This window comes from Anoplophora glabripennis, unplaced genomic scaffold, assembly GCF_000390285.2.
Source record: "Anoplophora glabripennis isolate ALB-LARVAE unplaced genomic scaffold, Agla_2.0 scaffold162, whole genome shotgun sequence".
Classification (NCBI taxonomy): domain Eukaryota; kingdom Metazoa; phylum Arthropoda; class Insecta; order Coleoptera; family Cerambycidae; genus Anoplophora; species Anoplophora glabripennis.
The window spans coordinates 96,906-112,351 of NW_019416272.1; the positions used below are offsets into that span (position 1 = coordinate 96,906).

At 30.2% G+C, this 15,446-nt stretch overlaps 2 protein-coding genes across 4 annotated transcripts in view; both read left to right on the top strand.

Annotated features, from left to right (window-relative positions):
- Nucleotides 1–4,140, top strand: part of LOC108908660 (ATPase family AAA domain-containing protein 2) — a 29,401-nt gene extending 25,261 nt beyond the window's left edge. For all 3 annotated transcript variants that reach the window (XM_023457351.1, XM_023457350.1, XM_023457352.1), the window contains 4 exons: nt 592–782; nt 3,059–3,156; nt 3,295–3,476; nt 3,530–4,140. In XM_023457351.1, the coding sequence (XP_023313119.1) occupies nt 592–782; nt 3,059–3,156; nt 3,295–3,476; nt 3,530–3,619 (561 nt within the window). In that variant the 3' untranslated portion in view covers nt 3,620–4,140. The remainder of the gene's footprint in view (nt 1–591; nt 783–3,058; nt 3,157–3,294; nt 3,477–3,529) is intronic.
- A 10,115-nt stretch (nt 4,141–14,255) lies between these two features.
- LOC111693163 (ATPase family AAA domain-containing protein 2-like) overlaps nt 14,256–15,446 on the top strand; it is a 33,174-nt gene continuing 31,983 nt past the window's right edge. The window contains exons 1-2 of the mRNA XM_023457349.1: nt 14,256–14,475; nt 14,526–14,677. Of these exons, the coding sequence (XP_023313117.1) occupies nt 14,256–14,475; nt 14,526–14,677 (372 nt within the window). The remainder of the gene's footprint in view (nt 14,476–14,525; nt 14,678–15,446) is intronic.

Consider the following 15,446-nt stretch of genomic DNA (forward strand, 5'->3'; position numbering starts at 1 on the left):
TTATTGTTTAACAAAAAATTGTTCACGACAGCTAGGGAAATCATTTGGGTTTTCATTTACTAAGTATTTTTCAAAATGTAATACATGAAATTTGCTGTAATATTTAAGTGTGCCAAAAAATCTCTATTGGTTGGCCTGTATGCATTAATGCTGAATGACGTAATTCTTGGAAGTTTGTGCATAGAACTATTTTTCTATCAACAATTTAAGCATATGATTCGTCAATAAAGTAAGGTAGATGCATTGCCATTTTTTGCCAATAAAATTCAGTTTTCGTAGATTTACTACTACCATTTCTATTGGCTGTTATTGGCACTGCCATCTTATCAACATAATAAAACATGACGACGTGCCAGTGTAAGAAATGATAGTTCCTAATCCTGACGCTTCCAGTAAAAACGTCATTCCCTCGCTTTAATATTATTTTGAGGAATTCCTATGAAATGTAAACAGAAAAAAGTAACTACCTTATTTATTAACTTTATTAGTATTTTATATTTTATTATGTAATGTGTATTTATTTAGTGGCAATTGTAAATATAAAGCCAGAAATTTTTTGTTGGATGAATTTTCAATTATCCTTGTTGGTAGACCGAAGAAAAAGCATCTTCCGATGATTCCAAAGAAAATGAAATGGAGGTATCCCCCGAGCAAACCTTAAATAGTAGTGATATTACAACCGAACCTCAGCAGGAAGGAAGCAGGAGGACTTCCGAGACTACTGCTCCGCTCACCATTAACTGTGATACACAACCCCAAAAGATGGATCATATTCTATTACAGTAAGTCATATGATGGTTATTGCTATTACATAATTCAAAATAACATACATATTCCTACGGTATTCAAGTGTTAACAAATTTTTTACATTATGCCGGGTCCACATCAAACCTACGAAGGAGAAACAAAACAGAAACTTTATGTTTTTCATCAATTCTGCAACAAACCTGCAACATTTCAGCAATTTTTTTGTCTCGGCTCTGTTTTGTTGCCGGATTCCCGAACAATTTCGAGTCCCGTCGCCTGTCAGTAAACATGAAAGGGTATCTGTTTTGTTTGCTTTATCAGGAACTGTATCGATTCAGTGTGGACGGAGAAACAAAACTTAAAATATCGTTCACATGTGCTCATTTGTTGAACGTAATTACTGTGAAACGATATGTAAGAAAAAACAAAGTGGACGCTGGATAACACTTGTAAATTAGTAGAGATGTATTGAGAAACCCCATTGTTATGGGAAAAAAAAGAAAAAATTGGTAAAACTAGAACGTATCTCGCCTGATAAACCATTGTTGTCTTCACGGATATATAAATTTAACAAAATATAATAACCAGCCATTACAATGAAATCGTTGTCTTCTTCAGCATTACGAAAACTCTAACGAAACACATGCTTCTAGTGAGGACTGCAAAGACAAAACTGAAACATGAAATGTTTGTTGCTGTTTTGTTTTGAATAAATGGTCTGCAGTGTAGACTTTGTTTCGAAACAGTTTTTTTGCCTAAAAGTTTTTAAAAAGTTTTGTTTTTGTTTTGTTTTCTGTTTTAGTTTTGTCTGTTTAATGTGGACCCGGCTTTATAAAGACCACGAAAATGAGAATGGGAAAATAGTTGGATTATTGTTTACCAAATAGATAAGCTAGTACAATAAAATTTCCAAGAATCAGAATCTGCCTAAGGACAATAACGAGAGAAGTTACCCAAGATTTAATTTCTCATTCCTGTTACAGATAATGTGTTACTTAATTACTAAATGTTTGCGAATTCTACAAATATTCGTTAGTGAATTTTCATATTTACAAAAAATTACAACAGAAATCTGCTATTTGTCGCACACATTTAACGCTCGACCGGTGTTTCGCAGTAAACTTGCGAATGTTTTTGATAAATTTGATGTAACAAAGTCGAGACTATTATGGATTATATTTAATTTACCTTTAAACCAATGAAGCTTTATCTCTTCCATTTTTAGACATTTATCAACCCATTCAAATCCTTATGTTCTAAAAGTATTTGAACATTTAGTTTGTAATTTTTAGACTTCTCTCCTTAATTTTCTTATAAACCATCAATATAGATTTATATCTAAATGGTTTATCAATTTAAATTTATTAGCCTACTTACTATTTGTTAAATGCCTTGGAAGCAAGATTTGAAGTAAATTCTATAAATATATACGAGGGTTGTCCGTAAAATAATCCCAGTTATTTTTCATAAAGAAAGACATGTTTATTGGCATTGAATAATACCTGTGTGGAAAGCTTAGACTTTTACCTATTTTTCTACATAATCGCCACTGAGATCGATGAATTTTTACGTGATTGCCATTTGTATGCCTGCATGGTAGAATTCTCCCGCTGCACCATGAGCCTCTTAAACTGAAAACCTTTTTCAAGTCCTCTCCGGTTGCGAAATGCGTACCACCCAGGTGTTTCTTCAATTCAGGGAAGAGATGGAAGTCACTCGGGGCTATGTCTGGGCTGTAAGGTGGGTGTGTGACAGTATCCCAGACATAGTCTCAAGTGACTTCCATCTCTTCCCTGAATTGAAGAAACACGTGGATGGTACGCATTTCTTAACCGGAGAGGACCTGATAGAGCACTCCATGATGTCGCACTTGAATGTGATACAAGCCTGTAACTTTATTATTTTTTGGCTGATTTCAAAAAATTTCAAATCGAATTTGATGAAACTTGGTGATAATATGTTTTAAGGGATGTTAAATGAGAATACGTAATCTGTTTTTTGGGGAAAAAATCACTAATACCAATTTGCTGTTTTTACGTCAACAAAACGTGCCCTAGTTGGCCCTGTATTGCATAAATAAAAACAGCAGTGTCACAGGTAGATAAAGTTTTTTTATCCTACATTTCAAAAAACATATTGAGATGCAGTTTTAATCATTCGATTCTCAAAATTTTTTTCTATCTATCCCTCTAAAGGTAGAATTTGGTCCACCCTGTACAAAGTACCTTTCTTTAATTAACACTTAAGTTTTCTGAATATTACATATTCATATATGAAACAATACAAGTGTGTAATACTACCATTTTTTAAGGTCCCCAAAGAGGAGATTGAGTGATCTACTGAGTCCTTCGGAATTATTAGATAATCCTTTAGATTTCGATGATGTTGATCAAGCTCTAAATGAAACAGGTAAAAAAACTACCAATTGTCTCTGAACATTATTCAGTTTTACATTACTTGCAATAATTATGTTCTCATTATAGTTCCTTTCTTGCTCATTTTAAATGATACCTATTTTGTTTACATTAACGTTATCGAAGTGTTTAGTTTCAGAAGTTTCGAAAACCAAAGCAATCGAATGCTCACAGCCGGAGTTAGAAAGAGTGTTGGAACAAACTGTCAAATTGACGGAAGGGTATTCATTGGTGCCGCTGCTTGATTTGCATAACCAACTCAGTAGGATAATTAAACGGTATTCAAGGACCCACATCAGAACTACATTGCCAAAGGTGGGGAACCAGTTAAAGTTTTTTCACAAATCTATACAAAACTTTTGTTACAGGAATTAACACAAGAACTGTCAAGATTTAGGAAGCAAAGGGGATTAGAGCCTCCCGCGATTCAGTCGGCTCAGATTTCTAATCTTGGTTGAACCACTATACCTTTTGCAAAATAATTTTAGTTTTATTTGTATTTATTATTATTTATATAGCAGTATTTTTTTATAAGGATAGCAGATGGGTGATCTGCGCTAACATTACTTAATTTATTTTAGTGTAATTTCATTTAATTTTTAATAAAATTTTATTTTATATTTATAATTACCAAAGATTTTATGTACGATGTGGTAAATTTTGCCATTGGAGGTTGTGCGTAGATCTTGATTTGCGAAGATCAAATTTAAACCAAAATTTATAATGATTAAAAACGAAAAGAAAAATGCTTAAGCGAATCTTGAATAAAATTTTAATGCTTTGTTTTTATGGTATTTGAACTACGTTACTTATTCGATCAAAAAAATAGGCTAACCATGAATCTACAATACTTAAAAGTATGTTTTTTATGGGAAAATTTTTGTTCAAATTTAACTTCTATTAGAATTTTTGAGGTATACGCCAGGAAAATAAGCTGGGAAATGACCATCGCGACTTTTTGTTTTGGCAAGCTAAATTTATCACTTTAGATGCTAAATATTATGTACAATAATATATTAGTTTCCACAGTCGTAAAAATGGGGGGAAGATTGTTTACAGGCTGGTTAATTCTATAATTTTTACGTTAATTCGCGTTTTCGATTATAACTTTTTTCCGTTCATTTCCACGAGAAATCAGTAGAATACTTTTTTTTCGTCTTCAAAAGACCTACAAAACTAGCCCTGGAGCGTCAAAAAATTTTAATTAGATCAAAAGTTATAAACAGAAGAAGTTTATTTATGACTTTTGAATTAAACATTTATAAACTGCATTATTATTACCAGAACGTTTTGGCATCGCATCCTCTCATTCCTTAATCATTGTCTAATAACTCGCAGGAAATCTGGAATCGGTAAGTTGAATAGTTTGGTCTTATAAACAAATTAACTATTAGTCGAAGACGATCCCGAGGATCTTCCACAATCGCACTGATTTTTTTCATAGTAGATTTCATAATAATACATTGAAATCTATAATTTTTTTTTTTAATTTCAAATTTGCAACCTGTAATTTTTTTTTATTTATTAGACTTAGTAGCAAAATGAAATATACGACGCATGAGCGTGATATAGTTATATATTATTACATATTCAGAAAGCTTATGAAAAGAGCTTTAAGTTAAAAAAAAAAAGTCATGATTCGTTGAAAAACAATGGAGTTATAGACTCAAAGTTGACGACCTATTGTTAAACAAATTGGGTTGGTAGCGGCAAAAAAGAAATAATGTCGTAACCGGCAACCCGAGTACTTTCCCAGATAAAAATATTTTATTTGTGGAAGTATGTTCAGTGTATAAGAAATATTGTCAAAAGTCAGTGGGTCGCCTGATTTTTGGCGAGCCGTTGCGCAGCGGAAGGATGGGGGAAGCGAACGACAGCGAGTCCGAAGAAAATGATAATATTCATAGGCCTGCCGTTAAATAAACGAAATTCGTTTGAAAATAATATATTTAACAGTCTGTAACTCTGTTGTTTTTGAACGAATCTTGACAATATTTTTTTAACTTAAAAGTTTTCATAAGCTTTCCGAATATGTAATAATATATAACTATATCACGCTCATGCTTCGTATATTCCATTTTGCAATTAAGGCTAAAAAATAAAAAAATTTCCAGGTTGCAAATTTGAAATTAAAAAAAAAATTTAAATTTCAATGTGTTATTATGAAATCTACTATGAAAAAAATCAGTGCGATTGTGGAAGATCCTCGGGATCGTCCTCGACTAATAATTAGTTAATTTGTTTATAAGACCAAACTATTCAACTTACCGATTCCAGATTTCGTGCGAGTTATTAGACAGTGATTAAGGAATGAGAGGATGCGATGCCAAAACGTTCTGGTAATAATAACGCAGTTTATAAATGTTTAATTCAAAAGTCATAAATAAACTTCTTCTGTTTATAACTTTTAATCTAATTAATATTTTTTGACGCTCGAGGGCTAGTTTTGTAGGTCTTTTGAAGACGAAAAAAAGTACATTACTGTTTTCTTGTGGAAATAAAGGAAAAAAGTTATAAGCGAAAAATGTGAATTTACGTAAAATTATACAATTAACCACCCTGTAAACAATCTTCCCCCCATTTTTATGACTGTGGAAACTAATATGTTATTGTACATAATATTTAGCATCTATAGTGATAAATTCAGCTTGCCGAAACAAAGATTCACGTCCAACTCTATATTTCCTGGCCTACTAACAAACCCATCCTGTATTAACCGAGTTTTAAAGTTGTCACACCTCAAAGTACAGTTGTGGACAAAAAAAATCCTTAAAACATTTAGTTTTAAGGATTTAGGTCAAGAATTGTCCATATCTGTACAAAGTAAGAGATGCCTTTTTTTTGCTAATTCATGGTGACCGCTGACTCATTGGCAAAACTTACATTAATCTGCGTCTAATGGCCTATCTATTTATGAGCTATTCACAAGCATTTTCTTTATGTACAAATTTTTCATAGATGCTTGTTTTGATGTAGCGACAATTTGCTCATTACCGAAACATTTTGTTATCTTAAATAGGGATTTGCAGTACTTTACTTTATTATGGATGTGTGATTGATTATTCTGATTTACTTTTTTGAGAAAAAATGTTAATTTGTTATTTATATTTTTTTATATAATACAGGGTGTAACTTTAAGTGGAGGTGAGTTTTTTAGGAGTAATAATACTTGTTCCCCTGAATATGAATCTAAAAATTTTTTTTTAATCAAATAGTGCAATTATAATAAGTTTTTTAAAATGCACTTTAATACCTGTGATAGTCTTTCCGATCTCAATTGAAGACCAAAGAGCTAGGCATTATGTACCAGGTTCGGTCGTAACGCAGCAACTCGATATTGGAATATTTGAAAAACTTGTTCTTATGTTTATTTAGGCATACCCATATACAGGTCTGGTCGAACTAAACGTGGAAGTGGTAGAAATGTATACGTCCAGTTGAAGAATATGCGTGCGGGCAAACAGAGCACAAACACAGCTGCACTGGGCAACTTGCCTTAAATTTCAGTTGTTGACAACTTGCCTAGCAATGCGGAATTATTTTATTGTTGATTATTTTTATTTAATAATTTTCTTAACCTAAACTAACAACCTTTCCTCATCCTTACCCGGCAAGGATATGTTCATGCCTTTCTGTTGGTTTTTAGCGAGCGGTAATATATTTTAATGAAAATGTAAATGTTTTTTGATATGTCATAACCAAAATACACCATCAATATAATAAAATTGTTTGAAGACATAAATAATTAAAATTGTTGGCCAAATGAACATATAATAGAAATTTTCTACACATTATATACAAATTAATATTATATTTTTCCTTTAGCAGAAAACTTTTAGGAACGCCTATGAAACTCACTAAATTTTATTGCTAGGCATTTTTATACACGTTCAACTGACTTCGGAAAGACTATACACCACCACTAAAATCTTGTATTACAAATACATGAATTGTAGGTAACCTACAATGCATCCGAAGGGAGATAGTGCGGGTAAACGGTGACAAAGTGAAGGACGTCAGTTGTTCTGCATTTGGAGACATTATATCTAACTGTGAATTTGGATGTTTTTCATCACTGGAAGCCATCACCACTCGATAAAAGTAACTTGCGGCTAATGGTCTGAAATTGTGCATGTGCTACGATTAAAGCGCATTGTTATTTGAGGTTGCACTAGCTTCTTCAGCAGTGGGATATCAAAATTACTAAAAAAAAAAGTTTTTACGACGAAATTTGAAAAAATAAACTAATGATACGTATTTCTAAAGGTCAAAGGAAGCCCCCTTATAAATATGATCCCCATCCAAAGTTACACTCTGTATAAAAATTTCTTAAAAAAAATATATTTACAGCACCAAAATTCGTACATTTTTCACCCTGTATATAGAACGTTATTGATACTCTGCCAAACTTCAATGGTGGATTATGTATATATCGATAAAAAGAAATCTATTTTTGAGGTACAAAAATTTTTGGAATTAAAAAAATATATATATATATATATATATCACATTTATTTAAATGTCTTTTAAGATGCTTAACACAGATTGATGAAACTTTGGTTAATAATTTAACTAATTATGGACAAAGTTTTGGTGTGTTTTCTACTTCATCTTTACCTAGAATCCTAGATTTTTGACGCCACTGAATATTTTGGAAATTGGATAGGCACATTTAATTACAGTTGGTATTTATAAAAAAAAATTCTGTCATTTTATTTAAGTCTGTTACAATTTTTTAAATATAAAATGAGACTATGACATCTGAATAATTCCAAAAATAAATCCATTATCATTTATGTCATAAAAAAAATTAATAAGAATTTTTTGTTGGAAATAAAATTTTAAATACAATGTAATTATTAAAAAGTTAAAAAAAAACATTGGGGCAGGAATTTTGAATTTTCTGAAGGAGAGTAATCCACTAAAAATTTTAAAATTGCTAAGCCAATTTTTTTTAATTTCTGCTTATATTTCTAAAAAACATTCCTCCCTATTTTTTTTCTTGTTTATTTTAAGACGATTAAGAATTATTTTTTATCTATTCAACTGTTTGGCTTATTTTGAATTTAAAAAAATAACTCAAAATTGACTTGTTTTTCAAATCAACTGAAAAATATATATTTTCCTTCGAAACATCAACTGTAATTAAATATATTTATCTAATTTTCAAAATATTAAGTTACGTCGAAGTTTTTAGCAACTGTGTTTTCCAGTATCTCTGTCACTGATTATCCAGAGTTTATGTATCAACTCAATAATTTTTGTTTCCACAAGTTTCATCAATCTACATCGAGCATTTTGAGAAATATTTAAAAAAATGTAAAAAATAAACACCTTGTAACTCAAAACAAGGTATTTCCAGGTTCGTTGAATTCACCGTTAATGTTTGACTGAGTATATCATTAACACTTTATATATGACAGCAACAATTATAATTTCTTGGTCCCTTCTCATAGGAAGTGAAAATCTTTATAAAAAATTGGATTCTGTTGCCTTTCATATTTTTTCACATTTCCTGTTACATTACTTAAATCATCCATTTAATATCCATCTACAGGCTGTCACCTAAAAAACGCCGCAAGCCATAACTCCATTATTTAGTCTGATTTAAAAAAAAAAATTAAATGACATTTACTATTTTTTTTTTTTGAAAAGTTTCTTATTTATTATTGTGCAGATTTATTTTCTGAATCCAACGATGTATATGAACTTGACTTTTGTAAATCATTAATTACAGAAAAGACGACAAAATATTAGTCGATACCGCATTCGGCGCCCGGCTACTAATTCATGACAAATGTATTTTAACTAATCATCTGTGCTATGGAAAACAAAAAATAATATGGCAAAGCAATTAAAACTCCAAAGACAATTTTGTAGTTGACAAAAAAGAAACGATACAATGAACATCAATTTAAAAAAAAAAACAATTTAATTAAATACATTAACCATTATACAAAGTTCAACACGAAATAACATTAATTAAACACAAAACACATTAAACGAAGAACAACAAACACAACACAACTAAAGAAACAAATTGTAGCCGTTTATATCGTTTTCCTCTATTTCCTGTACTTTTTGTAAAATGTATGGCTTGAATGTGTGCATTTTTAATACTGAATGTTCAGTTCTTTTTGATGCTCTAATGTTATTAGAAATTTCCCGAATGAAAGTTCTTAGGTTTTCTTCAAAGTTAAGAAGAGCATTGAACTCGATGTTTTCATTAAATTTAGCATTCTTCTCGCTTTGGTTTCTTAAAAGCGCCAGAGTTTCTCAAATTTTCTTCAAGTCTTACAAATCTACGTGGTTCTGGAACTTCTCTGTAAGGAAATAGTTCTCTGTAAAGGCGGACTCCACGACCACGATTTTTATTATACCGAAAGTATACCTGAATCATGTCCATCAATTGATTATTACTCATATTTACACTGTTGAGCTTATTTCAATAAATAACCTATTGTAAATGATACAGAAAGAGTTTAATGCGTAAAAAACTAGGACACGAACGCTAAAATGACATTTACTTGCTTTGTTGTATTATTTTTTATTTCCCAGGTATACATGATTAGTCAAAATATGTTTGTTAACAATTAAGCGACCAGATGCTAATAATGCGGTATTGACTAATATTTTCATGCGTTTTTTGTAATACGTGTTTCACAAAAGTAAACTTTATATACACCGTTGAATTCAGAATAGAAATCTGCACAATAATAAATAAGAAAAACCATTTGAAAAAAAAAAGTTGACTATCGCTTTTCAAAAAAAATAATAATAAATACGCTCCAATAGGCTCACTCTGTAGTGTATTTAGAGCCATTTCATATAATTTTTTATTTTTTAAAATCAGACTATAAATGACGGTTATGGCTTGCGGCGTTTTTTAGAAGATAGCCTGTATATGTATAGGCACAACTCCAAAATAGGTATTTGGTTGAAAATAAATTGAAACGATAAGTTTTTAAATTTTCTTTACTTATTGCCAAATCAAAATTTTTGTTTGAATTTTATTATTTAAAAATTAAGATCTAGATTCAACCTTTAAGCAGGAATTTACCAAGTCAGTTTGCACTGCCAATCTAAAGGCTGAATTATTTTTTAAAAATTTGATTAACAGAATTAATGTAGTTTGTACATATGTGCCTTCATAGTTTTTGTTATTGTTGAAATTGGTATACTGGTGAGGTTGAAATTTTCATTTACCATTTTTGAATTCATGTTAATTAACATTAACCAATATAAAATTTAAAATTTCTATTGTTCCAAATCTAAACAATAAAAATATTTAAAAAAAAAGTGTTTTATTCATCATAATGCTCCCAAGAATATACTAAGTGCCTTACAGAAGTATTCCAAGAAACAAATTGATTTTTTGTCAAAGTTCAGAAAAACTTCTAATACTTCATTAACACTTCTGCTATGGTAAGTGCAGATGTACACCCAGTTGCTATCTCACAATGTGTGTAAGGGGTGCACGTGTAAATAGATCTAAATCGTCGTATGTGTGTGTATCCATATCGAAAAATGAAGTAGGTAACAGGTGTTATATCATCTTCGTAAACACTCGCTAAGAATTATCAGGTATATACAAAATCAGTGCCTACTAACACTTTGTTAACTATTACAATATGGGTGGGAAGATAATGCAGACATTTGAAAAATATTTTTTTGTACCCAAACCACTCATTTCATCAAAAATTCTACAACAGGCCCAAACACTTCCAAATGGTATCACCTATCAAATAAAAAGTAGTTGTCATTATTGCCCGAAAGAGGAAAGAGTTATGAACTGATATTATCACCATTATCAATTTTGTAGTTGTAAGTTTAAAAAAAAACACTGTATAACACCTACATGTGTAGATTGAAAGCAAAAGTTCACACCCCAAAAATAATCAAAATCGATTAATACGTATTCGAGTTGTTTACAAAGTTCAAAAAATTTTCACGAACTTTGAGGCCATCTAGCGGCCAAACGAAGAGATTTCGGATATAGGCATATCTAGGATCTGCCTATTTTGAGTCCACGAATCTGTGGTCCTCCGTTGTACACGTTTTTCTGGGACACCCTGTATATTCAATTAGAAAAATGTTCTGTATTAGTAAAACCAATATTCTTTAACACGTTTTGATTGCCGCAACAATATGTATGGTCATTGGTACTTATCAATGTTTACTCTAACAAATCTTAATAATAAATACATAATATCAAATGTCAAGTCAATTATCCTCTGTCCTGATCATCTAATTTGAATCTTCTCGATTTTTTTTATGCACTGAGGTGTAGAAAGTCATTTATACAACATTAATTGAGAGAAGAAGCAAACTACTACATTAAACAATTTTATACATATATTAGCAAAATTTAAATGAGAAATAAAAGTTATTACGAAAAATCGATTTTCAGCATTTAGCTTGAAAAGGTAATTCAGAGTGAACCCACAAAAAAATTATACAAACCTTAAACCAGTGTCTTTTGTAGGTAAAAGAAAATGAAAAGTCGTTTACTGTCCGTAGCCAAATCCATTCTCGTAATATTACTAGAAACAAAAATGACATAAACTTAAACTTTCATCGCTTAAAACAGGTAATGGCACATCATATTTGGACATCCAGTTTTTTAATGCATTACCAGCTCCAGTACGTCATCTCGACCCTACTTTATTTAAAAGAAAAATAAAACACTATTAACCAACGCATTTTATACTACGCAAGAATTTTTAAAAAACGATCTCACCCTAATATGACTAACTTAGACATAGGCCGCTTCGCACACTTCAGTTGCATTATTTCAGTTTTTTTCTTATTACATTACTCATAATCTTATTTTAACATGTATCATTTACTGTTTGTTTGTTTTGTTGTCCTCTTACAAACATTTTATTTTAACATTTGATAACCATTTATTGCTTGTACTTGTATTGTTTTATTACCATTTCCGTTGTTCTTTAAATTATGAACTATATAGTTAACGTGTCAACACTGTTATACGCGTATGTGTACTGTGTTGTATATTTTACTGTTATTTTTTTTTCATAATGATTTTATATTACTACTATAATTTTTTTTTGACGTGTGTAAACTCTTTGTGTACCTACTAACACTAATAAAAAAAAAATTCATAAGTTTCATCCATACGCAAAATATTGCTCACGAATAAAACCCAACCAAAATATCGTTAAACTATTAAAAAGAACGTAAATATTTCTACAGAATAAAATATATTCTTTATTTTTGAAAAAACGAACCATTTTCTAGAAATTCACATTTACATGAGGAATTCTTGGGGAATTCTATCTCAACAAATATCGTACGGACCAAGGGCGTCGTCAAGATGGGGCAGGGGGGTCAGCCGCCCCCTTAGAAATTCGAAAAAAGTACAAAAATTTTCTTAACTAAGAAATTATTAGACTGGAAATTTTTAATTAAATATTTTATTTACTTAAAACTTTAATTTTGAAAATTAATACACTACTTTATTAAAAAAAACAATTGTAATAAATTAGTATCAATATTCATTGACAATATATAAAATTTTATGTTTATTTCCATATTTTAAAAATTTAGCTCTGCAATTTTAAATTAAAAAAAAATAAATTTGTATCTGTTTTAGCTCTATATGTAACGCACCAATTTTATAGAGGGGGAAATGGGGGAATGAAAAACGTTTTTAATTTTGTAGGTTTACCCATAGGTTTAAGAAATTTATATATTTTCAATAATATAATATATTATTGTTAAATACCTATATTATAGGTATTTAACAATAGGATTAGCTTTATAGCTTTAAACTTGAATTGTGAAGGTTATTATTTAATCCTTAAATGTTTGTATTTAATTATTTTTAAATTATACATAAACAGCAAATTTAGACTTAATATTTATTTATTACCGGTATATCGCCAAGGCTGGAATTTTCAGTCATTTAATAATATTTGAGTCAATAGCAATAGGACGGACGAAGCATGCATTCACTAAGGCCTTCTCGTGTTAGTGTGGTAAAATATTGTCCTTTATAGAAATTGTTAAACATAAACAGAAAACTGCAACCAAAGATCAAATCTGTATTTCCAATTCCAATGAATAAAAATATATTTTTTAATGTTTTTCTTGTATTATAATTTGCTTATAATTTTGTTTCTTCATGTGATTTCCAACTTACACCTTGTTTCTTATTTTAAAACAATTATACTTTTAGTTCCAAATAACATAATTTTTCATATGTATAATATCAATATCTCTTTCTCTCTCTTATTTTTATAACTTAATGTCAAATTGGTCATATCATATACCTACATATCACTTAACCAATAGAAAGAATTAAAATAAGTATTATTCAAAAAATATATGTTACTTTATTTTAAAAGAATCACAAATATCTTCCACAAAACCGTTTTGTTATCGTCTTCAGTACAATTAACAGGTAAGGAGGATTCAGAGGATTTCCGGTTATCGTCAAACATTATATTTTTTGACATTTCCTGTTTTCGTCCTTTTTTAATTTTTTTTCGCTTTATTTTCGTTGCTAAATTAAATACAAAACTGTATGTCTTGTCTGTTTCATGATTTCCCCGGGACAACCAACAAAATTTAGGTACAAAGTGTTAAATAAAAAATTAAATATAATTGGGGACTATTGAAATATAGGGAAAATGTGTTCAACATTATTTTTTTGTAGTGAAAGTCCATTCTTCTGCTTTTGTCCGAAATAAACTTTTCAATTACTTTTCCATTAAAGTTTGGTATTTCTGGTAGGTATTAGGTACCTACTAGGTAGATTTGTCTTACGAATTTTCAGAAATTATGTATGTACCTACTTTAATACTGTACGATTGGTTTATGTGACTTGTAGTTATAAGTAATTTCCTATTAATTTCATAAGATACCTAAATCAGTCATTTAGATTATTTCATATTTTGATACTGCTATCCTATAGTAGATACCTACAGTATTGATAGGTAGCATAACTTATATGTATAACTAAAACAGCTAATTAATTTTTGAATGAAGTAGCCATATTGAAAAAATGTAAAATTTTGACATTGAATGTCATCTAGAAGTTCGTGGTTTGTATAAAAATTTAAAGTTAACATGTCCCTTTTAAATAAAAACATAGAAAACGGACCAGGAAACAGAGCCCTACGAAGGGATAAGTCTACCAAAGACGTTGTAGACTTTTCTAAAATCGGTGGTCTCAACAACCATCTTAAGACCTTAAGAGAAGTCATTATATTTCCATTATTGCACGGAAATGTCTTTTCCCACTTTAAAATTAAAGCACCAAGAGGTGTGCTATTCTATGGACCCCCGGGTAAGTAAAGAAGTATTTCTTTGGTGTAAGTTTTACCAGCTATTTTGCAGGAACTGGTAAGACTTTGGTAGCAGCAGCTTTAGCGGCGGAAATAAACAGGGAAGGTATTGGCAAGGTTTCGTTCTTTCAAAGGAAAGGAGCCGACATTCTGGACAAATGGGTTGGCGAGTCGGAAAAGAATTTGAAAAATCTCTTTGAAAAAGTAATCTGAAATCGTTTCTTAGTTTTAAAGATATGTGAGAATTGATTGCTAGACAAAATTATTGAAATTCATTAGTCGTCAGTTTTATCATTTTTATCCGATCAGTACAGTTAAACAAATTAAAACGATACAAAAATGTAAGAAATCCGAACAAACAGCAACTTTTTTAACGAACTAAATTCATTAATGTTTTCGTCTTATCGTTGAGCTTAGTTTCAATGAAGTTTGGTACCTACCTATCAAAAGAAAATATACACAGTTCCATAAAAAGCCGATATATCCTCCTTTTATTAAGGTAGCCATTGAAAAAGACTAACATTTAGTTTGTTGTATTTTTCAAGCCATTACCGTCAATATTTTCTTCCCTAAAGAAGTAGATCAGGGTCGTGTGCAAAAAAGCTGTTACTGACAACCGTTTGTTCTATATCCGTAAAAATTTGTGTTATGCAATGCTTGTTTCGGTTCTGCCAGCGGACACTCCTAGAACAGTTTTGAATAGATACCCAACTGTATTGTTAGTCAGTTTGTTGTCAATAGTGGGAAGATTAGAGGCCAAATTTCAAAGAAAAACAGCAAATTTTCTCAATTGTCGACGTTTCGTCACTTATCGTGACATCCTCAGGACACTATAAAATTTAATAATTTCAAAATTACATCACAATTTATAAATAACAAACTTAACATTAAAATATTAAAAAATTAAAAGAGTGTGTCTAAAACATTACAATAAAATGAATACAGTAATATCTATATAAACATGAAAAAAAAT